The sequence below is a fragment of the Coturnix japonica genome, chromosome 2, assembly GCF_001577835.2.
Source record: "Coturnix japonica isolate 7356 chromosome 2, Coturnix japonica 2.1, whole genome shotgun sequence".
Taxonomy (NCBI): domain Eukaryota; kingdom Metazoa; phylum Chordata; class Aves; order Galliformes; family Phasianidae; genus Coturnix; species Coturnix japonica.
Window position 1 is genome coordinate 42,706,151 of NC_029517.1, and position 22,177 is coordinate 42,728,327.

At 42.9% G+C, this 22,177-nt stretch overlaps 1 protein-coding gene across 5 annotated transcripts in view; it reads left to right on the plus strand.

Annotated features, from left to right (window-relative positions):
• The window catches only part of AOAH (acyloxyacyl hydrolase), a 61,294-nt gene extending 41,749 nt beyond the window's left edge, over positions 1-19,545 (plus strand). For all 5 annotated transcript variants that reach the window (XM_015854235.2, XM_015854234.2, XM_015854232.2 and 2 more), the window contains 8 exons: positions 3,136-3,172; positions 4,168-4,242; positions 8,147-8,319; positions 10,687-10,745; positions 10,826-10,885; positions 11,845-11,941; positions 14,831-14,907; positions 18,943-19,545. In XM_015854235.2, coding sequence (XP_015709721.1) covers positions 3,136-3,172; positions 4,168-4,242; positions 8,147-8,319; positions 10,687-10,745; positions 10,826-10,885; positions 11,845-11,941; positions 14,831-14,907; positions 18,943-19,071 — 707 coding nt within the window. In that variant the 3' untranslated portion in view covers positions 19,072-19,545. The remainder of the gene's footprint in view (positions 1-3,135; positions 3,173-4,167; positions 4,243-8,146; positions 8,320-10,686; positions 10,746-10,825; positions 10,886-11,844; positions 11,942-14,830; positions 14,908-18,942) is intronic.
• Positions 19,546-22,177: the final 2,632 nt, after the last annotated feature.

Consider the following 22,177-nt stretch of genomic DNA (forward strand, 5'->3'; position numbering starts at 1 on the left):
TCTGTGATTATCACATTCTGTTTGCATTGTATTTAATTAATTTTAATGCTTCAGAAATTTGGCTGCAGGCATGAGGGGAAAATTATTCTCCTTGAGTGGATAATTTAGTTTAGGGGATATTTCCCCTCACAGACAACGAGTCCTGATGGCCATATATGAGGGGCACCACTGTCCCTAATGCTACCTAGAAATTTACTAAGTGCTAAATGCCTCCAGCCCCAACAGACAGTTGTCTCACTGGGTGGAATAGTTTCTCAACAGGCAACATGACACAAAATTCAGGCGAGGTTTTTCATTGGAGAAGTTCCCCTTGGATGCCAGCACCTCTGTCATGGGCAATGCCTCTGTATGCTTTCCTATTTTTTGATGCAAGTGGGATGTTTCAGAGACTTTTGGTCTTTGGGGCAATGTTTTCAGTGTCATGGTTGGCTACAGACACTCCTGACCTACTCAGCTGGCATTTGTAGTTGGTGGCATTCACGGTCACTGTCCCTCAGATAATTTTTCATGTGAGGGAATAAGAAAAGGCCAAATTAGAGGAAGCCAACCATTCTCATTTATATCCAGTTAACCTCAGTGTCTGATAACCTATCACCTTGTTTTCCTCTATTTCAGTTAATAGAAGTGGTTTCCTTTCTTCTATCTTCCCAATTCCCTCACAAACTTAAAATAAAAAAAAAAAAATAAAAAGAGAGATCTCATTGTATGCACCATTCTTTTTTATACTCTGCTCTCTCATACTCACACTGCAGTCTCCTATGTGATACAAAAGGAGAAGAGCCTGTGACGAGGCAAAAGAACGTGAAGAAAATTGAGAAGGGAATGAAAAAAAGGAGAAAAATTACAAAAGTGATAGAAAAATCCCAGAGTATCTTCCCCTGGCGTCTTCTCTTAATCATCACACTGAACACAGTATTGTAAGAGGCTTCCTCTACTTGCCTTGTTCAGCATAATAGTTTCAGAGAATGTGAGGAACAGCCATACAAGGGCTTGAGCAAGCAAACCAAGAAAAGCTCACCTTAGAAGAATTTCACGCCTTGTGAAACTTGGGGTTGTGGAAGTAAAACTGACCTTAATTAGCACCAAAAAATGCCACCAGTCTGAAAATGTTTGGAAAGTGACTAAGGGGAGATTAGTAGGGGTCCAGGAGGAGATGACAGGCATTCTGTCATCTGAAGTTCAGATACTTGTTCTGCCTGATCTCTTTCTTTTCTCTTGAATGTTTTCATCAGAAATTGCATCCTAGATCATAAAAATTTCCTTAATAACTCAGTTTACCCATAAGAAAAAGCTCTCTAAGAAAGCCCTTCATTTTCTCAGTCTTTTGACTTGATTTACAACTATGCTATTGCTGAGCTGCTTTCAACTATCTACACTCACACAGATAACACCTACCCAAGATGAGCCTCTTTTGCAAATGCATCTTTGATTTCTAGAGATCCCAATTAGTTTATTTGCACTAACAGTGTGGCATCAGTTCAGGAAGTCATGCGGCAGAGTGGCTTAACAGAGAGATGCTGAATTCTTGATGAAAGAAAGGATATTAAGCAGAAAAAAAAGACAGCTAGCTGTTTTTCTGTTCCAAGCTATGTTTTCTAAGGGTTGTGTGGAGCACTTATTCTGCTGAAAAGGACTTCTCAACAGGAGAAGTGGATTTTGCTTGGACTAGCAACCCTCAAGAGAGAGACAGCAGAGACATTCATTTTTAGCCCTGAAGAACTGGATTATTTAAAACATAAAGGATTCCGTGATATATGCAGTTGGTGATAGTAACAAAGGCACTTCTATTCAAATGCAAAGTGTATTATTGCTACCTTAGGGGTTTATCTCTTAGATCTTTTCACAACGCCAGTCCAGTGGAGATTTAATGATGTTCTGCCCACAATGTTCCCCCCGCAAACCACAGGAGGACCGGATTTGCTCCTCAAAGCAAGCTTCAAGGCACTATGTGGGAAAAAGGAGAGAGCAGGGAGAAGCTGAGTGGAGTGTAATACAAGAAGAGGGAGAAAAGAGGAGAGGAATTGAAAATACAACAAAATGAAAGCAAGTACAATACATAGGGCCTGCTCCTCTGAAGTTCCTGAATGTTGCGGTGGGATGAGCTGGCTGCTTGCTGTCACAGTCTCGGTCCAATCCTGAACAAAGAACTATGCTTCTCCTGGCTTGCTTTTTTGCTGCCACTCCTGCTCTGCAGGTGATGCAGTTTGATGTGCATGCTGTGGACAGCTGGGATGCATACACAAAGCCTTTGAAGGCCTGCTAGAAAGTTTTATGCATAAAAGCTCTCTTGATTGGGAAATGCTTTTCTTATTCAAAGCATAAAAGAAATGCAGCAGACCTTTACAGATGCTTAAGTTTAGCTAGCTTTTTTCCCAGAGGAGGAAAATGTTGCACCCAACCATTTGGGTGAAATGCTAAGGAAATGCAGAGCTTTTATGGATGGTTGCAGCTGGCCTAATACTGTTTTTCATAAGTCTGCCATTGGTGGCAGGAGCAATGGAAACACCCCAACATTGGTGCCTAGTGCTGTAGCAAAGCAGGGAGTCTTTACAGAATCTTTCCCACTGCCAGCTGCCTTCCAGAAGTGCACAATCTCACAGGCATCCTGTGTTGTAACTGCCAATCCTACTGCAGGCATCCTGGGTACCCTGGTATGTCAAAAATGGCTCTTGGTGCCTATGTTTAGGACCTGAATCACTCCCAATGTGACATAGCTGTGAGACACTTAGGAGAGTGAGAACAGTTCCTCTTGCAATTTATAGGAAAAGTTAAAAGTAGATCAACTGTTGACAAGTCAGGTTGGCTGTTTTACAAGAGACTACTATGTTCAACAGATGGGAAGAAGCTGACAGATCTAGATTAAAAGCCAGATCCAAACAACCCAGCACTTGTAAGTACTTGACTTTCTGCAGTCTGATATGTGAACTCAGGTGAGAGTCAGCAGGTACTGGATACAGCTTTACCTCCTAATGCTGGCACACAAAAAGGTTACAGAGGCACTTGCTGCTCCAATGTTATTTTTAATACTCCTTCATTCTTAGAAATGTGCAGTGAATTGGGTTTTGCTTTTCCCTTTGTTTGTCCCTGTAATGATTTTTTTTCACTGTTCCTCTTATTCCTGCTGCATATGATCAGGTGGTTCGTCACGAAATCTCCTCGGTTTAATAAAAAGGTGAGTGTTCGATGGGATTCTGAGTGCTGACTGCAGGTATGGAAGTGTGTGTGGGGTCCTACACCCTTAGAAGGAAGCAGCAGAGCCCTGCAGTGAATGCATTATCCACAAGTGCCACAAGAAGCACAACTTCGCCAGGCCGCTGTGCTCTGAAGTGCTGTGTTTCCTCTATAATACCAACATTCATTAAGAGAGGAATAACTCTTAAAATGTGGATATCACCAACTCCAAGGCCTTGAACTTAAACCAGTGGGGCATTTCCATTGATTTCATGAAAAGGCTGAGCTTTTCCTTAAATCCGTCCTATGGTTCTCACTGACCACTTTGATTCTGATTTGTAGCAGTGCAGACAGACATGGGTGTACTTGGAGTATTATCCCTGTATGGATATGACTGAGTAGCCACCAGATACCTAGAGAAAGAATCATTCCTTTCCAGATGAGTGTGATGCCCATGGAATGGTTGGGTTTGGTTTAGCCTTCTCTATGCTGATGCAGTTCACTCCTAAAAGATTTACATTTCTCTCCTGCAGAAAAAAAAAAACACACATTACTGAATCATTTCTCTCTAGTGCTGGACTTCAAACCACATCCTGATTTGACCTTGTGCCCAGTCCTATTCATAAATATAATTGTCAGCCACACATATAGTCTTATCTATAGTCTAATTAAAATTTTCACAGCTTGATTTACGTCTTTGCCCTGAAATGAAACTACTTGATTTGGCTTCTGGATAGCACAAAGACACAAAGCCAGCAAGAAAGACAGTGAAAGAAAGAAGTCCATAAGGGGCAAAAGGGAAAAGGAAAAAATTAATATGTGAGAGCCTTGATTAAAATATAAAACAACAGAAAAGTAAAAAAAACACCTAGAACCATAGTCATCTGAGCACTGGCAAAATCGGGACAAACTACTTCCAAATATGAACTCATATAGCATGTGATTCAGGCACTGAGAATGTATTTCCCACTAATATGCTGCTGATTTACCTTTCAGCTTGGCCAGAAACCAACTGTTGGACAATCCAGCCATAGTTATCTACGCTACAATTGGGAATGATGTCTGCAATGGGTAAGGTGGAAATCAAACTAGCTTTTATATGGCCATAAATTTGCTTCTTTAGAGTTCTCCTTGTTGCTTTGACATTTCTGTCTCTTTGCTTTAGGCTTCCCCTCGGTGATGTTTTGCTTTGCTGTTGATGTTTAGTCTTTGCTTCATTCTTACTTTTCTGCTGAAAGTACTGGTTATTGCTTTATCTGCATCCATTGTTGCTGCCTACCAGCCCTTGTTTAGAGCTTGTCTGTCTTTCTTTTACAAGCCAGTGATAAAGTGACCAAGGGCATGTTTGAAGTTGAATATTTCTTATTCAACTTGAAGTATGACAGCAACAGAAGAAAAAACCACAGCATTTATGCATGCATGTCTATCTTGCCAAGTGCACCATCTCCCACCAGATGGGATAGTGTGCCAGGCCTACCTTTTTTGAAGAACCACAATGTCGTCTCCTGTCAAGGTCAATTTCCATGCTGCCTCTGCTGCACACTGCCTGCAGGTTTTGTTGTGCTCTCCTGATGGCTTTTTTTCCCTTCTTTCTGGCTTTACTCACATCACAAGCTCAGCAGGAGAATGAAATGAAGCCTTCCAAACTAATGATTCTGGCACTGCCCATTCTGAACACTCACAAGGTTGCCCAGGGTTCATTGTTTTGATACTTCTCTTCCTCCCTTTATGACAAAACTATAGCTCAGAAAGTTCACACCTTGCAAGCAGGCCAATGCACAGCACACCCACACCCCAGCTTTGTTTTTGCAAGTGGACTGAAAGGGCTGTCTGTCTATTGAACATTATCTTCACCATGATGGATCTTCAGGTTTTCTCTTAAGCCAGTCTCACAGTTTGATCTGGCAAGCAGCTAAGCACCACATAGCTGTTCACTTGCTCCCTGTTACAGTGGTATGGTGAAGAGAAATGGGAAGTGCAAGAATTCACTGGATTGAGATAGGACAGTTTAATAAGCAAGAGCTGAAAGAAGGGGAGGGGAGGGGAGGATATAAAAAAAACCTAACTAACAAAAACCTCCAGTAACAACAATGCACAACACAGGTGATTCCCAACACAATCTCTCACCACCTGTTAACTAGCGCCCAGACAGTCTCTCTCAGGAGCAGCTGCTCCCTTGACCAGCTCCCCTACTTTTATTTCTGAGCTTGATCCCATGTAGTATTGGACAACCCCTTCCAGTTCCTTGCTCCCCAAGCATGAAGAGCTGAAACATCCTTGGCCCTGTGCAGCACTGCTCAGCAACAACAGAAACATTGCTGTGTTGTCAACATAATTCTCATTTTAGTCCAAAATGCAGCACTGAAAATTATCTCAGCTGAAACCACAACAGCTGAAGAAATGAATTTGATTTAGGCTGATACTTTCAAACACATGTTTTAATATATGATTGTTGCCTTTAGGGGGGAGACCTCCCTAATATCTCCAGGACAAGTCTGGGGTTTTCCCCTACCACCTCCCAAGGTGACAGCGTTCCCACGCTCTTCTCTGTCACCCAGTACACCCCCTTCCCCCATCATATCTAGTTTAAAGCCCTGCTAACATGCCTAGCCAGCTTGCTCCCTAGAATATTTGTGGCCCTTCTAGTCAGTTGGCTCCCATCTGCCATCAGCATTCCCCCTTTCTCAAGGCTGCATCCCAAGCCATAGTACCCAAAGCCCTGAGTGTGTCACCGTTCACAAAGCCATACATTCAGCATGTCTGCCCTCCTTCTTTTGGACAAGGGGGAATGGTCTTAAACTGAGACAGGGGAGGTTTAGGTTAGATATTAGGAGGAAGTTCTTCACTGAGAGGTTGGTGACGCACTGGAACAGGTTGCCCAGGGAGGTTGTGGATGCCCCATCCCTGAAGGCATTCAAGGCCAGGCTGGATGTCATTTGAACCTTATGTCATCCACTTGTATGATACAAAACAGTATTTGTTACTGCTTTGTCGTGGTGCCCGTTACCTGGCATAGACACTTTTGTCTGCTCTGGCTCTCTTTGCTGTCTGTTTTCTTCCACAACATCCATAGCATCAAAAGAGTTGGTAGCTGCAGTGATCCCTGTGACTCCAGTAAAGAAAATACCACAGCTGGTATGGAAACATCACATTTCCACTGAATGGGATGGGGAACGCAGCAGGATTTTTTGTTGTCATCTGGTCACTCTATGGTCTGATAATATCCAAAGTGGTTAAAGAGAATGCACAGCATCCAGAATACCTGGCTTTAAGATACAAGCAAGACAAATAAAAACCTTCTCAGGACACCTTTGAAGAGCAGCAATTGTGTCTTTCTGGCCATATCCTGTATTTTACCTTCAGACGAGAGAATGATGTGTTGAGCACACTGGAGACACAATTCTTAGCCAAGGCATAGTTAAAATGCTCATATTTCATGTGAAGGGCAGGGCAGTGAATTACATGGATTCTTGTAGAGGAGGAAGATAATGAAGCTGAGTGTGTGGTGCATGTTCCCAGTAGTCTCCTCACTCTGAAAATAATGAGCACCACCAATTGCAGACACCGTGCCATCACTGCACCTTTTGGTTGCACTTGGGGCAACCTGCTCCAGCCTCTTTCCCAGCTTTGCAATTACAGCTTCTGCAGCAATCGCAATGGTTACAATGGCCCAGTTATGGCAGGGAAGAGCTGGAAAAGCTTTGTCCAGATTGCATAAGGCTCTGTGCAGTACCTGTGGTTCTGGGACATCCACGAGCTGCACTTGTCCTCCACTGTGCATTTGTGTATTGTAAGGGAGCAGGGAGCTTTGCCATATGAATGTCACATCAATTTCATCTCCCTCTGCTGTATTTGCTTACAATTGTGACCTTACATCAGAGCAGTATTTTGAAATTAAGTTTTGCAACACCTGCAAGTAAAAATGAAATAATTTAAGAGCAAAACTACAGACTTATCTCAAAAGTACTTTGCTTGGGTGACTGTCACAAGCATGAGCCTGAATCTTACTTCTCTAACCAGAAATTCTCAGACAGTGCAGAAGCACATACTGCACTAAGATCAACTTATAGGCCCAGGAAACTTGTCTAATTACTATCTTGCAGGCAAAATGTAGCCTGGTAAGGAATCTCAGATCCTTGATGGAAGAACATGGCACTGACATATTGGACTCAGTCCTCCCCAGAGTACAACCATTTCTAGTGCCTCAGTACAAAACACCAAAGGTTGTGAAGGCTCCTGCTCCTGCAGGGCACTCACCAGCAAGCAGTTCTTGTTCTTAGTCAACCCCATCTTGAGCTTGCCCTGCTCTTACTCACAGGGGAGCCGTACATCGGCTATATGGGGCTCATGGACTTTGACAGTCTCCAAGCCCCTGTACCACATGGAAGGTTTGGGGTTGCCTTCAGATAAAGGATTCTAGGAAAAGGCCTTTCTTTCTGAAAGCTTTGGTCAAGCTGAGTTGCACCTCCACAACACGATCAGCATCACCTCCCCAGCCCTTGGGAGAGATTACCTGCCTGGGGACATCTCCATCTGCTTGTCATCACCTGTTGATATGAGGCAATAGCACTTGGGAGAGATCAGGCGAGTGCTCTTTATATAATCAAGTGGTTGTTTTATCAATATAACAAGAGCAGTTTTCTCTAGGAAGCCTGGGGGAGATTGGCTTGTTTGTTTTTCTTATGTAAGTTGGAATTTATTTCAACTTCAGAGGTCACTCCACAAAACAAGACTGCTTGCCCAGCTGTGTTTTTAACAGCGAGAAGGCTTTTGTTTGTTACGATGAAATTCTGCATCGCTCATTATTATGGCAATAACAACGAGAGTCTAAAGAGCATTGCATCACTTCTACAAGGTTTTATTTAGCTAATCTAATATGGAAGAACAGATAACAAGAAAGTGCTGCTATTGCATGTACCTATTTGTAGGCGTAGCGTTGCCTGACACAATGCCCTGTTTGCACCCTCTTCTGCAGGAACCGGGACACGCTGGCTCACATGACCACCCCAAAAGAAATGTTCTCCAATGTCATGCAAGCTCTGCGATACCTGGACTCCCGGCTTCCAAACAGCAGCCATGTGATTCTGACAGGCTTGGTGGATGGACGCTTTCTCTGGGATAATCTGCACAACAGATATCATCCTCTGGGTAAATATGAAACGTTGTGGGGTCCCCTGGGTTATCACTCACTCGTTTCCTTTTCTTCCTGAGTGATTTATGAGTCTACTGGCATATTTCAAGCAAACCTAAGTAGTGGAGATCTGAAGAATATGAAATTGCCTGTGCAGTTGGATAGTCAACCCTGGCATGGAATAGAGCAGCTAGAGGGCAGATCCCTAAACATATGGTGTCCAAACCCAGTAAGCCCCAAACCATGCTCAACACAAAAAGTGGATGTAGAAACAAGCAGGGCACATGGTGAACACCTCCACTCTCTGACTGATGGATGTCTTGGTAAAACGAGGTGTGCACCAGGGCAAGATTAAGCCAAGGAGTTGCAAAAGACTGAGTAGATACTGGAGAAATAAATTTTTCACATGCACTTGGGCGTCTGCCACCTCCTGTTCTGCATATAGGTGTGATGACTGAAACTTCACACCATATAGGCATGTTTTGAGGCTTCCTCTCAGCACAGTGTTCCCCTAAGGTACCTTGAGATAAATTTTGTTCTTATTATCCCACAATCAATAAAGAAAAAACATGAAATACTTCATCCAGGTAGCAAAGAAAGTTTTTAATGAAATACCAGTAACAAAAATCATAAAGCCATGGCATTTTTACATGTAGCAAAAGTGTGTTTGGTGTCTTCCATTCAAGCGTAGACATGAGAAACTGTTGTGGCCATTCTGTTTCCAAGTTTCAGACTAAAAGTATGTTCCTTCTGCTCTTTGGGTAGAGAGACCTTTCTTGCATCTGAATAAGAAGTTGTTACCATATTAGTCTTCGTCAGTAAAGGGAGAGAAAGTAAATCACTTAATTAAGGTGATAGATTATATCTTCAAATAATTTTGGCTATTTAAGCTTTCAGGAGGCTTAGTGCCTGATTTCCCCAAGTTTAATCATTACCACAGGCACTATAGCTTCTGCTTGATATACTACAGGTCATTTTGCCCCACAAAAGTACATTCCTTTTCTCATGAAGTCTGAAATCTCTATTTCTATTGTTCTTCTATGATTCTCCCATCTACTCTGCCTAGATGAGGCCATATTTAGACTACTGTGACCAATTCTGGGCTTTCCAGTTCAAAAAAGATAGGAATCTCCTAGAAGGAGTCCAGTGAAAGGCCACAAGGATGATAAAGTTTGTGAAGCATCTCGCCTATGAAGAATGACTGAGTAACCTGGATCTATTCAGCCTGGGGAAAAGAAGACTGAGACGGGATCTGACCAATGTTTATAAATATCTAAAGGAAGATGGGAGACAAATAGATGAAGCCAGGCTCTTCTTGGTGGTGTGTAGTGATAGGACAAGGAGTAAAAGCCTAAAACATGAACATAGGAAGTTACACAAAAAAAGGTGGAAGAATTTCTTTATGGTAAGGGCGATGGAGCACCAGAACAGGCTGCCCAGAGATGTTGTGGAGACTCCTTCTATGGAGATATTCAAAACCTGGCTCGATGTCTATCTATTCAACCTATTATAGGGAGCTTGCTTTAGCAAGGGGGTTGGACTTGATGATCTCTTGAGGTCCTTTCCGACCCCTGTGATTCTGTGATCATCACCTTTTCTCAGATTAGCACTGTACTACTATTAAGTGAAAATATAAGGTGAAAAAAAACAAAAGGAAACCTCCATTTCTTCTGGCTTGGGGAGCCTGTGATAATAATAATTGTCACACAAATGCACTTCTTTGCTTGAGCGCATGTTTATCACAGGGGCAGTTCCTCTACTGCTTGTCTAATTATCAAAGATAACACGTAGCACTTTTGGCACAAGCCAAACCAGGAGCGATTAGCTATAGGGCTGGTTGGCAATTTTTCAGAGGGCTTCAATCACCTCAGAGGGAACCAATTAATCCTCAGCAACATGTTTTGCAGCGAGACATCACTCTGGCAGATCTTCCGACAGGTTTTGAGGAGGTTTCCCTGCTTGGCAGCCCATCAGGCTCCACCAGCCGTCACCCTGGCTTTCTGTCAAAATACCCACCTGGGCTCGTGTAGACCAAACCCATTGGCTGCGGCAGCCATTTGCACCACAGACCTCCCCCAACAGCCCATGTCAGAACCTGGCACTTGGGACTGTGTGGGTCTGGGACATTCCCACCAGCCCTTGATGTTTGAGCTCTCCTGCTGTAGGGTGGATGCTCCCTGGATGTAGGGTGAGATAAGAAGGAATCACACCTGTACCATGTTGCTCCTATAATGCAACCCAACGAACCCATTTCATTTGGGTCCTATCATACTCTGCAGTTCCTGGAACAGCAATGACAAAATCTGGGGATGTGTGGAGCCACAAAGCAAAGTCATGACCTGTGGCCACTGGGCATGAAAAGTTTCCCTCTCTGTGTTTTGCAGGGCAGCTGAACAGAGACGTCACCTACAGCCAACTGTACTCTTTTCTCAACTGCCTTCAGGTAAGGTCTCCCTTAGTAGTACCCTTGTCCTCCTCACTCGTTTGCTTGTCACTGACCCCCTACCTCCCCTGCCCACTCAGGTGAGCCCCTGCAGCGGCTGGCTGACTGCTAACGAGACCCTCAGGAACCTGACCTCAGAGGTAAGGAGAAATGACACCTGCAGGCTCTCAGAGCACAGCACAACTAACCTGTGTTCATCTTGTGATCCCTCAGCTGTCCAAATTCGTTCTCAAGAGGCACGATCTCTCTGAGGTCCCCATCATCTCCATGAGACAAAAACATTCAGGGTCTTGCTCTTTGCAAAGAAATTCTTTGATAAGGAAACTGCTTACAGTGATAAGCTGATGGCACAGATTTTGCTGGCAGCAGAAGCAAATCCATGGCCAGGGCCTGCACCGGTGTCCCTCAAGCACATTGCTCCTGGTGACATGGCCAACATAAAATACGGCCTTAATTTTGCTGGAGTTTACATACGCTTTTCATTGTGTGCTCCATCCCTCTTGACTTACTAAACACATTTCTAAATCTTTGCAGGACTGCACTTGATGCGTTAGCACCAACACCACAGGACAAAAAGGGCATGTAACTGCTGTCCACAAACAGATCTATGACTGCAGGGCAAGAGTCAGTCTCCCTTCTGGCTTCCTCTCTGAAACTAATTGTCTATGTTATCATCCAAACTGTACACATTAAATATTTAGGAGATCTTAATCTCTGTTACGGCTGTAGAATTCACACTGGATTTATCAGTTGGGTCAGTGGCTGATGGAGGTGATTTACTCCACTGAGAATAAGAGCAGAATATGGCCTGGCCAGTTGAGCATTAATGCCATTGATACAGCAGCAGGAAGGAAATGAGAAAGGAGAACATTTAGCCTCTATAGAAAGTTTTTGTCTTCCTTAAGAGGAACTGGGCTGCTGCTCATCAAAAGGCCCCTGAAATAAGAGACCCTGAACAATTATAAAGGAGCAGGGCCATTGCTAAAAGAAATTTCTGGTAAAATAGCTATGTGCCATGTTAATGTTATTATCTGAGTTGGTGCAGTCTGCAGTGGCATAGTGCGTTGTGAGTTGTCAATACATTGCCTTAATTCTACAGAGAGCTGAACAACTATCCAATGTCCTGAAAGAAATTGCCAGAACTCAGAAGTTCTCCAACTTTGATGTTTTCTACATGGATTTCCCACTGAAACAAAGTAAGTGGCTTTTTTCCCTCTCCTTTCTCAAGTGGTACTCAAACCCCATGCCAGGACGCTAACCCATCCTGGTGTGTTAGCTCTGCACCAAGGGCAGGTTTTCTCAGTCAGTTTCCCTCCCTGAGAAATGCAGCCCCCTTCCCTTAGCTCTGTGCTTCCAAAAGCATCTCCCTCAGTAGGAAATGGCTTTTCTCCTGTGTTTCCTTTAACACCAAAATACTACTCTATTCTGACTTGAGGGACTTGCAGCACTCACCCTTATGTGATCTTAAGTGACACTATGTGAGCACATTCCCTAAATCACTTTCTTCTACTGCTGACACAGTACAAACAGAGCTTACAGTACCGCATATCACAGGGAAAGCAGAAGCACTCCTGACAAATCAGTGGTAGAAACAGTCTTGTCTCCTCCCTGCAGGCACCAAACACTGTGTAGCCACCTCTTCCCCAAGGTGATTGTCCCCATCCCTCAGCCCACAAGCAGTAGATCCAGTTTGACCATCTTGGGGCTTCCTCAATAACACAGACTTTTAGATTCTATATACAGCACCTAATAATTAAATAAAAAAAGTCTGATCTGCACTTCCTTATTTTTGTATTCACCAAGAGGTCCTGCTTGAAAAATTATGCCCGAGGACCATATGTTCTTTTTTTTTTCTTTCTTTTAATGACATTTTAAATCTCAGAACGTAGACAGATAGAAGTAGAGCCACGAAGGCACAAAAGCAGCTGGCAGTACTTCAAAGTGTACATCTCTAACACCTCTCCCAGACAGCGTCTGCCCATCCTCAGAAGCACAAAGCTGCTGAGGCACTGAGGACTATTGCAAAAGTCTCAGCCAGAGCCAAAACCCATCAAACTCACAAATGTATTTTATTCTCCATGACCCAGATCCGGGAGCTGGGCTGGGTCTCACGCAGAGCACACAGAGGAGGAGGTAAAGTTTAGGGGATGGGATTTTATCCATCCAAAACTGAAACTCAAAGATGCCAACCCCACTGCCAAGCCTGATATCATAGCAAAGAGCTTCAAGGTGGCCAAGTGTTTGCTAATTAATATTTAACAAGGAATTGGGATTTGGAACCAAACTACCTGCTGGGTAGGCAAATTACTTTAATAAGTTAAATTGCTAACTTTAGGTAATTTATTTGCTTTCACAAAAAAGAAACGTTCAATATAATTTGCCGTTCTTGATTACACTGCATTGAATAAATGAGGCAAACAAACGCACATGCACATACAAACACCATCTCTGACAGACACTCTGCAAAGTTTCCCGCAGCCCTGGAGCCAGCGATGTGCGCTTCCATCAGTAAAGCTGTCAGCTCGTGGATGCACTCAGAAGCAAGCTGGGGCTGCTGGCCTACTTTCTGCTCTCCTCCTGAAGCAAGAGCAAATCCTCCCCAGACATCAAATATTTAGCAGTGGTTGCGTGCTGTGGTGAGGACAATAGTTCTAGGCAGGCATGTGCCAAGATGTACACAGCCGCTCCCAGCTTTCTTGGATGGAGCCTTCTTGATTATATAGTATTTATTGGATATTTAGGCGGACATTCAAGCTGAGATGTCGCCCTTGGCTTGAGAACTTAAGTGGTTATGTAAAGAAGTGGTGCAGTAACACAGGCTGGTTTTGCCTTCTCCTGGGTGTGGATGCGAGCAAGCTCTGGCCTAGCCTAGCCTAAGAAATAGGCACTTTTAAGGCAATTGCTGGATGCTCTCAGTTGGTATCTATTTGTCCAAGAACAGCTCCCGGATTTTCAGAGGTCAAGTATAATAATAGACCAAACTGACCTTTGTTGCCAGAAATTTTGCTCACCTATCTTACCTGCTGTTTCTGGCACTGGAAGGGGAGTCCATCTAAAGTAAAACCCAATTCACAGCCTCATATCTGATGTAAGGCATCATCTGTAATGGGCTGGGCAAACTCATGCCATGTGTGTTGTGTGTGAACCCAGCCCCTGGTGTAACATAGGATGAACATTTCATTATGCCCAACATACCACAGTTTTGAAATAAACTTCTGAGCCCTGTTCTTCAAAACAAGTCACTTCGGTGTTGAATAAGGCATCACAATTACATTCCTACAGTTAAAGCAGGAATGCTGCCAGTCTATGAATTCAAGACCAGAATGAGGAGCAGAGAATCACTACTAACGCTATTAAGAATTGTTAATCTATCCTTATAGAATAAACTATTGAATTTACAGTCTGTTAATGCTGTATCCACTGGTCCCATGTTTGATCGCTACAGCGCTTCTGAAGAAGGCGAGCTTTTTGCTTCTCTAATGGCTCTGGGGCTCGCAGTAGAGCATCATTTGCATTGACTGTCATGCTTATGTAATTCAAAAGGTTATTTTGTTGGAGTTGAAAAAGGCCATTGGGAAGAAATGTAACTGAAAGTGACATCCCATTCCTGCAGTCATCAGCCCCTGTGAATACTGTGTTACCATCTCCTTCTCTAAAAAGCACTGTTTTCTTTAGCTTTTCCTTTCATATATGTGTTTCCTGCTCTGCTGAAGCTGCAACTAAAGTGGAAAATACAAAAGTATTAGATCAGTACTAAATAATTTATAGCTTTGCTCACTACAGCACTGGTTTTATTGTAGGGAAAGGGAATCGTTTTACAATCATTTACTTTCAAAGCACTTCCTTGCTTAAATATTTCAGATTTAAGCAAAAAAACCAAAACCAACACAACAATAAAATCTTAAATACTGCCCCAAGGAGATGGAGATTGCATGCAGTAATGGCTGTGACAACTTTATATAAATTATCATAATCTTCACCCAGCGCTGTTGTGAGCTTAAAAGTACTGTGGGCATTTGGAGGAGGATGGGGAGGTTCCTATCCCAGCGCAGTGCAGTAACCCCTCCTTTTTTTGTGCTCTGCAGCAGCTGAAGAGTGGCACAAGATGGGCGGTGAGCCCTGGCAGCTGATTGAGCCAGTGGATGGCTTCCACCCCAGCCAGGTAAAATCCTTGAGGTGATGGCAGGGAGTGATGTGGAGTGGTATGTCAGTGTCTGACTGTGGTGTCTGGCTGTCCTGCAGAGGGGATGGTGGACTGATTCTGTCCCTGCCCCTAATCATGACCATGACCACAATGTTGACCCTGCTGGTGCCCATGTCCATTCATATTTCCCATGTCCATGTCCCTTTCCCATACCCCTTGTCCATGTTCAGGCCCCTTTATCCCACATCCTTGTCCTCCAAGGCAACAGATCCCCCTAACATATCCCAGATCAAAGGATTCATTTTGAAGCTATACATGTAAACTGGTTTATGTTCTGTGGCTGTGTAACTTCCATCCCTATTCTTTTTGCCTTCAAGGAGGGGTGGCAAGGGAAGGTTTGCAGTCAGAAATGGATGAAAGGAGAGGAGAAATAGCAGCTCAGCTGTCACCCCATGCTTGGGCTCACTGGTCTTGTGCTAGGTTTGCCTAGTTGCCACCACATTTGCTTTTGGAGTACACCTTTCTGTACAATGTTTTAAAAGCAACCAGCTCTTAAATCCTGCAATCAACTGCAACACAATTCTTTCTCTATAGCTTCAGGTTTCAAGCACACACATATTTGGAAACAAATGCATACTTGAGATTTGAAAAGTGAAGCAAAAGAGTGTCCCAATTATGCCTGCTCGGCCACCAGGCACTGCCACAAGATAGCTGCAGGGAGATACAAGTTTACAGCCCAAGGACATTGGGAAAGCGTGTCTAGATTTTTTTTCTGCCGGCCTTTTGAAGGGAAGCAATTAGAGAAAACTTGGCAAATGAAACGGGTGTGAAAACAGTGATGAAATCAACCCTATTCCCAACCCTGCCATCTGGGGAAACTGCATACTGAGAGAGTCAGGAGGTGAGCAGATAGATAAGCTATTTGTGGTAGTTTTTACACCTTAACCTGAAGGTGTACCTGGCCACCAGCAAGAGGCCACCACAGGAGCCAGGCTCACCAGGTCACAGCCTGTCCAACACGCTCCTGCCCACATGCTGCAAGGTGGTATGGCATGGAGCCCAGCAAGCATTTGTCTTGAAGGGAACCTTCCCAAGCTAGAAGAAAATGACAGAAGGGCATGGAAGGGCAGCTGCAAGCCTACACATCCAACTGCTGCCGTATTTTCTCCCTCCAGTCCTAGCATCCTACAGTCATTACCATCTCCCTCTCCTGCTGCTAGGATGACGTTAATGCTTTTATAGGTACGTCTTCCCATACAGTCAAGGTGCCAGCTGTAGATATGCCTCACTTCAAGTGAGTTATTTCCCTTCTAGGATTTATTAATTAGCCTTATCCAAACATCCACCACGTTAAACCCATTTTTCTTTTCCTGCTATTATACACAAGCCTGTTATCAACACAGCAATGTTTGGGCTGAGACACAGCACTCTGCTCTGAACGAACGGCTCTCACGGTACAAAGCAGGGGAAATTTGAGCACAGCATGATTTTGAAGAGTAAGCTTGAGAGACATGACAAACAACTCGCTCACTCCTCATACAAGTTTAATTTAAGGTTTGACTTCATACCAGCCTCTGGCCAGGTACAGTTTTAACTCCACTTAATGCTGCCTAGCACAAGTGCATTGACACCCTGCGGCTTGCTGAAGGATTGAGGTCTCTTACTTCCATCTCTGCAGCAATTCCTCATTCGTCACGTACAGCTCGGCAAATAAATATGACAAATAAGTCTTTGCCTGGACAATTTTGCTGCATTTTTCTCAAAGCATTTGACAAATATTCACAAATGTTTGAAGTGAGCAGCAGTCTGAGGAAAGCGTATGCATTTTAGCTCTTGCTAGAGGAACACCATGATTGATCCTCAGTGCTAGTGAAACTCCTTTGGGCAGGAGAAGTCTGAGCCCTGCCCCTGGGGTTCCTTTGCTCCTTATCTGGTCTCCCATTAATGACAGAAACCAATAACTCAGTGATATAACAATGTATCTGATAGAGCATTTTATTTTTTAACCAAAACTCACAGATCAGGCTGTAAGAAGACGAAAATCACACCATTTAACGCCTAAAATCAAGGCACTTAACTCAGTCTTCTTTAGATCCCTCTAGAGTAATCTCTGAGACAGCGCTCCCTCAGGTCCTGCTCAGTTGCCCTTGGAAGAAATCTGATTTTCTCTTCCGATTGATGACAGAGGGAGCCCAGGGAGTTTTTCAGCATCTCTTCCATTCTACAAATCTCACTGCAAACCATCCTGAGTGCCAGATGGCTTCAAGGACATTGCTTCTCTCTGGAACAGCTGATGACTTTGTTTGTATGGAACGGCCATGTATTTCAACAGGATCCCGTACAAATTACTTCATTTCTTGCTTTTACGAAGTTACCACAGAGAATGTGAAAGCCCTGAGCATCACAAACTGTAAACTGAGATGCTTGGAAGAGTCTTAATGATTACGTACAGGCAGGAAAGCACAGCTTGACTGTGATTAGATTTTCCCTTTTTTCTTTCTTTAAGTCTGAGCAAAACACATTATAGCCAGGAAACAAGAAAAGAAGGGAAAAAAAAAAAAAAAAAAAAAAGGAAAGGAAGGGAAAGGAAAGGAAAAACGAAACCAACACATATCTGATTAGTTGTGTATTTACACTTTGCTGAGGAGTGTTCCCATCCCCATCTTCATGCAGAAGAAAGAAAACAACCAGAAGCTGCTGACATGGCATAGCCACCTCCCAGTCACAGTCACCCAGGGCTACATGAGGAATGTGGGCAGCATTTGCTTTAAAGGCTGATTGGGATTTGTCAGCCTCGTAGAATCAGCCTCATCATCGCCTCTTGGGTCGCTTTAGGAATTTGCTCCAAGAAAAGAGACTGTTTTACACAATTTCCCCTATCCCTCTCCACTCCCCAGTGTCCCTGCTTAATGAGATCACAACCAACAAGAGTCTAAGAGCTTCTACCCTACAGGTGTGCCTTTTTGTGCATGAGCTCCCAATAAAAGAAAGTTTTCTTCTCCTGGCTTCTCTGGGCCCGTCGTTACTTCAAAAGCACAGCATTACAAAGAAGCGTATAAAATTTCCCCAAAGGCTCCAGCCTGTTCCCCAACATTGAAACTTTAGTTCAAACAATTTGGTTCTATGAACCCACCTTGGCCCTTAACAAAATGGCCTATTTAAGACTCATTTAGCCCTATTTAAGCCTCATAGTTAACGTTAGTGTGAGCTTTAGGGTTGATTTATGTAATTGTCAAAGTTAAAACAGAAATGCATTTAAGCAAAGCGTGAAAACTTGTATAAAGGTGAATCAGGCTGTTTCCTCTTTCCCTTCTTCCTACCCTTGATGTTTTTCACCCTAGCAATACAGTAGAAACAATTTCTCTCTAGTGATTAACTTCTAGGGCAAACACTCCATGAAAGGCAGAGCGGTTCTGATAGTGAGGAGAAGAACTATTTTACCACTTTCCAGCAGCTCTCCTGGGAAAAGGCTCTGAAGGCGACCAGCAGCAGCTGTGAACTCACAGAATCAGAGGTGGTTGATTTTGAACCTGGATATAATTGGACCTCTTTTTTCCAGCACCTAGGGTTTCTTTATAGGATATCAGAGTGAATAGTTATTAGAAGTATCAGAGGAAATCAAGAGCTTGAATTCCTTTGGACTGGCAAGAAATTTATGCATTATATCCAAGCAGTGCTTTTGAAAAACTTTCCTAATTGTTCGGAGAAAAGAAGTCAGATCCTATGGCTTTCAAATAGAAGTTTGTTGCCCAGACATCTGAGGTGTCAGGAAATTGTTGGAGACCTGGTGCCTGCATTTATCAGCTCTCCATTTTCCTGTAGCTGACAAAATAATTTGCTAAGACAAAGGATGTCATATTTGTAATAGAAGGTGGAACTTTGTGCTTGCAAATTGCACTTACATTCTCATCCTTAAAAAGAACTGTTTAATATAAGTAATATGGGAATATAAGAAAGGAGTCTTCTTTCTGGTGGGGACTCCTTAGTGCTGGTATGAACCACCTGTGTTGTATAGACACAAGAAATTGACAGTATTATTTGTGATGTTTGCAGATTGCTGCAGCCCTGGGAACAGGCATTACCTGGCAGAAGGCACTACATGAATGGCCTCAAGTACTTGGAAAGGAGAATCCATTCAATGACCAGATTGAAGCTATATTCAAAGATCAAGGTGGACATTGACTCCCCGCTTGATGAAGCCATGGCTTATGGTGGCGCTTCCCAGTACATTCCAGGAAACAGAGTTGTTAGAGACCAAAAAACAGAAAGAAAAGAAGAGGAAGCAAGTTATCAGTGCCAAACTTCTTTTTCTGTTGTTCAAAATAGCAGCACAAAGAGCCAACAGAGCTGAAGTTAGCATGACTACATTCTTTTCAGTGTTGCATCTCATACCGCAGTCATCCACCTGCACAAGTAGGCAAGCTTTTCTGTGGAGCTTCAAAAATAAAAATCAAAGGATACCTGCCAGCTAGAGCGCTTATTGTGACTGGTTTGCACATCCAGAAGGTTTTTTCAACATAGAGCAAACATCATTGCTGTCCTTGCAGGACATCATTTCTGGCCTTTCCGTTTGCACTGTTTCAACAGCTAACCTGATCCCAAAAGGGACAGGGGGGCATCCGACTCATTTTGTTACTATAAATTGTGTATGTGTAATTGCCCTGACTGGCAGTACATTATTTAGCTGCTATTTGCTTATTAAAGTGTGCCAGGAATAACAAGGCACTAGGAATTAGATTTGCCTGGCAGGATCAGGTCAGCCTGAGCACACGTTCTATTCCCCACCAGTAACAAGCTGGTAACCTTACAACCTTCAATGTATTTAAAACAGATTACTTTTTAAAGCTCTAACACATCTTCACTCTCTTGCTTCATAACAAACACAAGATGCTCTCTCCTGCTTGTTATGCTGGCATGCCCTCAGGAATCACTGAAGGTAATGGGTAGCTCTTACCCTCTCTGCTTCATAAGTAGAATCGAAGATTGAGAAATAGAAGTGGTCTTTACACCAGCTCACCCAATATTACTGTAGAAAAAAAATAGAGAAAGAACTCACTACCACAACAAAATACCCAATCAATCAGAATGGGAGACAGCTCACTCTCAAATCCCTCATTAAAAACACCACCAGGATAAAAATCAAGTTCATCCACCTCTGGTTTTGCTATAGATCAGATACACTAGGACAATGCCTATGGAATTGTGTCAGGTAGTTTTCTGTACACCAATAAGGAAATGAAGCAATTAAGAAGGGGGAAGAAAACAGCATGTGTTTAGAAACCAAATTTTCAGGCAGTCTCATTGCAAATGGCTGTGTTCCATTTTAGGTTAGGTTTTAATAATGTCAATTAGGAGTTATAAAAGCTTGTGAAAATGAAGTTTCCTCAGTTAAAAAAAAGATTCATTGCCCAGAGCAAAGCGCTTTCTATTTGTAGAATTTCTTATTAGTAAACAAGGAAATTGTGAACCACGGAAAAAGCCTTCTAACAAAATCAGAACATTCTCTCAGTCAAGAGACCTGAAACCTCCCTGAAACCTCCAAAGGCAAATCTCAAAGCTCTCAGATTTGCCCTATGCCAGATGCAGTCCTTGAGGGACTTCACAAAACAGGCTCACCCTTGCCTGCAGGACCACTGAACAAACCTCATCCTCACGCTTCAGCAGCAAACTCTGCAGTTCAGCATTAAAATCAGGCTGGATGCAAAAAGTATTACACAAAGCAGTAACTATTTGCAAATAGAGAGGAACTGGGGGGTTCTTAAGCCACCATCTGCATCTCTGTTATTTAAAGAAATATTTAAACAAAGATCTGCATCATTGACCATCAAACAGTGGTAACTGAACACCATATATTTAAATAGCTGATTCTGACAATCTAAAGCAGCAGCACATGATGAATTGTACTCTGCTCCCTTAACTGTTTTGATACTTAGATTGGGTGATTATGACACATGTTACTAGTTATCCCATTTATATTTTTACAAGAATTTAATGCTTTGTCATCTGAGGAATTTTTGAGGTAAATAATTGCATCTATATCTACCAAGAGCTACTTGAATGCCCTTGGTCTGGCTTCTTCCAAAAGGCTCAACTAAATACAAGAAAGATCCAACCTGTAGAGCAGACACCTCTTATCCTTCCATGACATTTCTGTCTGAACCTTTTCAAAACCTGTAGCTGTATTTGGCTTTCCACTTCAGAAACAGAAAGAAAATCCTGGAGGCCCTGCATGCCCTATGCAGAAAAATGAGTACAACCACTTTCTAACGTTAAGAGCATAAATGTTAAGTAGAATGATTGCTCGTGTTTCTGCTTTCAACATTCATCGAGGCTTTAATGCACCAGCAGTCAAACTAATGCAAAAATCTACTCCCCTCAACCAGCATTCTCCTTGTTCCCTCATGCTTACCTTGTAGTGCTCAGAGAACACCACTGCCGCCATCTCTGAAAAAGAATGTCACTGCTCACCCCTAGAATTGGGAAAACTGGGAAGATGGGAGAAGGTTCGTGAGCAGAAAAATCTCCATTTACGCTAAGCTCACGTCACATGCTTCTACCTGCAGTAGTACAGGTGACCATCGCTTGCAGCTTGTGCTTGGAACACACCATCAAGGCCAACTGTTCCATCTTGCATAAACTGTAACAGGTAACATATTTCCCTATTGAGAATATTAGTTTCAACAATGTTTAATAGCCCACTTAAGCTAAACAAAAGTAGGACACTTATTTCTATGTTCATGGATTCTTGCTTCATATCTAATGATTTTAACATCTCATTGGAAGAATAAGGTGAGTGGATGGTCTACCATGTATCTGTGGATTAAATTCACTCTTCCTCTCTTTATGTTGTGTTGCTACTCCGCTGCCAAGTCCCTACAATAAGAAAAAAAGAACCATTTCTCCTTGTTGCACTCGAACTGATCATCTCTTAGCAGCCTCTATATCCAGATGTATTATTCCAACCAGTTCATTGTAACTTCCCATAAATAGTTTGGTCTCCCACAGCAAAACTCAATGCCAGGTACCCCTGAGGCAGCACATAATCTTCCCAAATAAAGGTTTTGAGATGCATACACTGAATAGAATCCTTTCCCAAACATTGTGTGGAGTTTATCTTTCCTTCTTTACCCTTCAAACTAGTGTCTCAAATGCATAGATGACATTAAAAGTAATTACACATAGCGTTTTATTTTTTTATTTTAAAAGGATAAAATAAATCTCAATACATAATTTGGAAATATTTGAAGACAACAGGAAAAAAAAAAGTAGATTTAAAAGCAGAAGTACA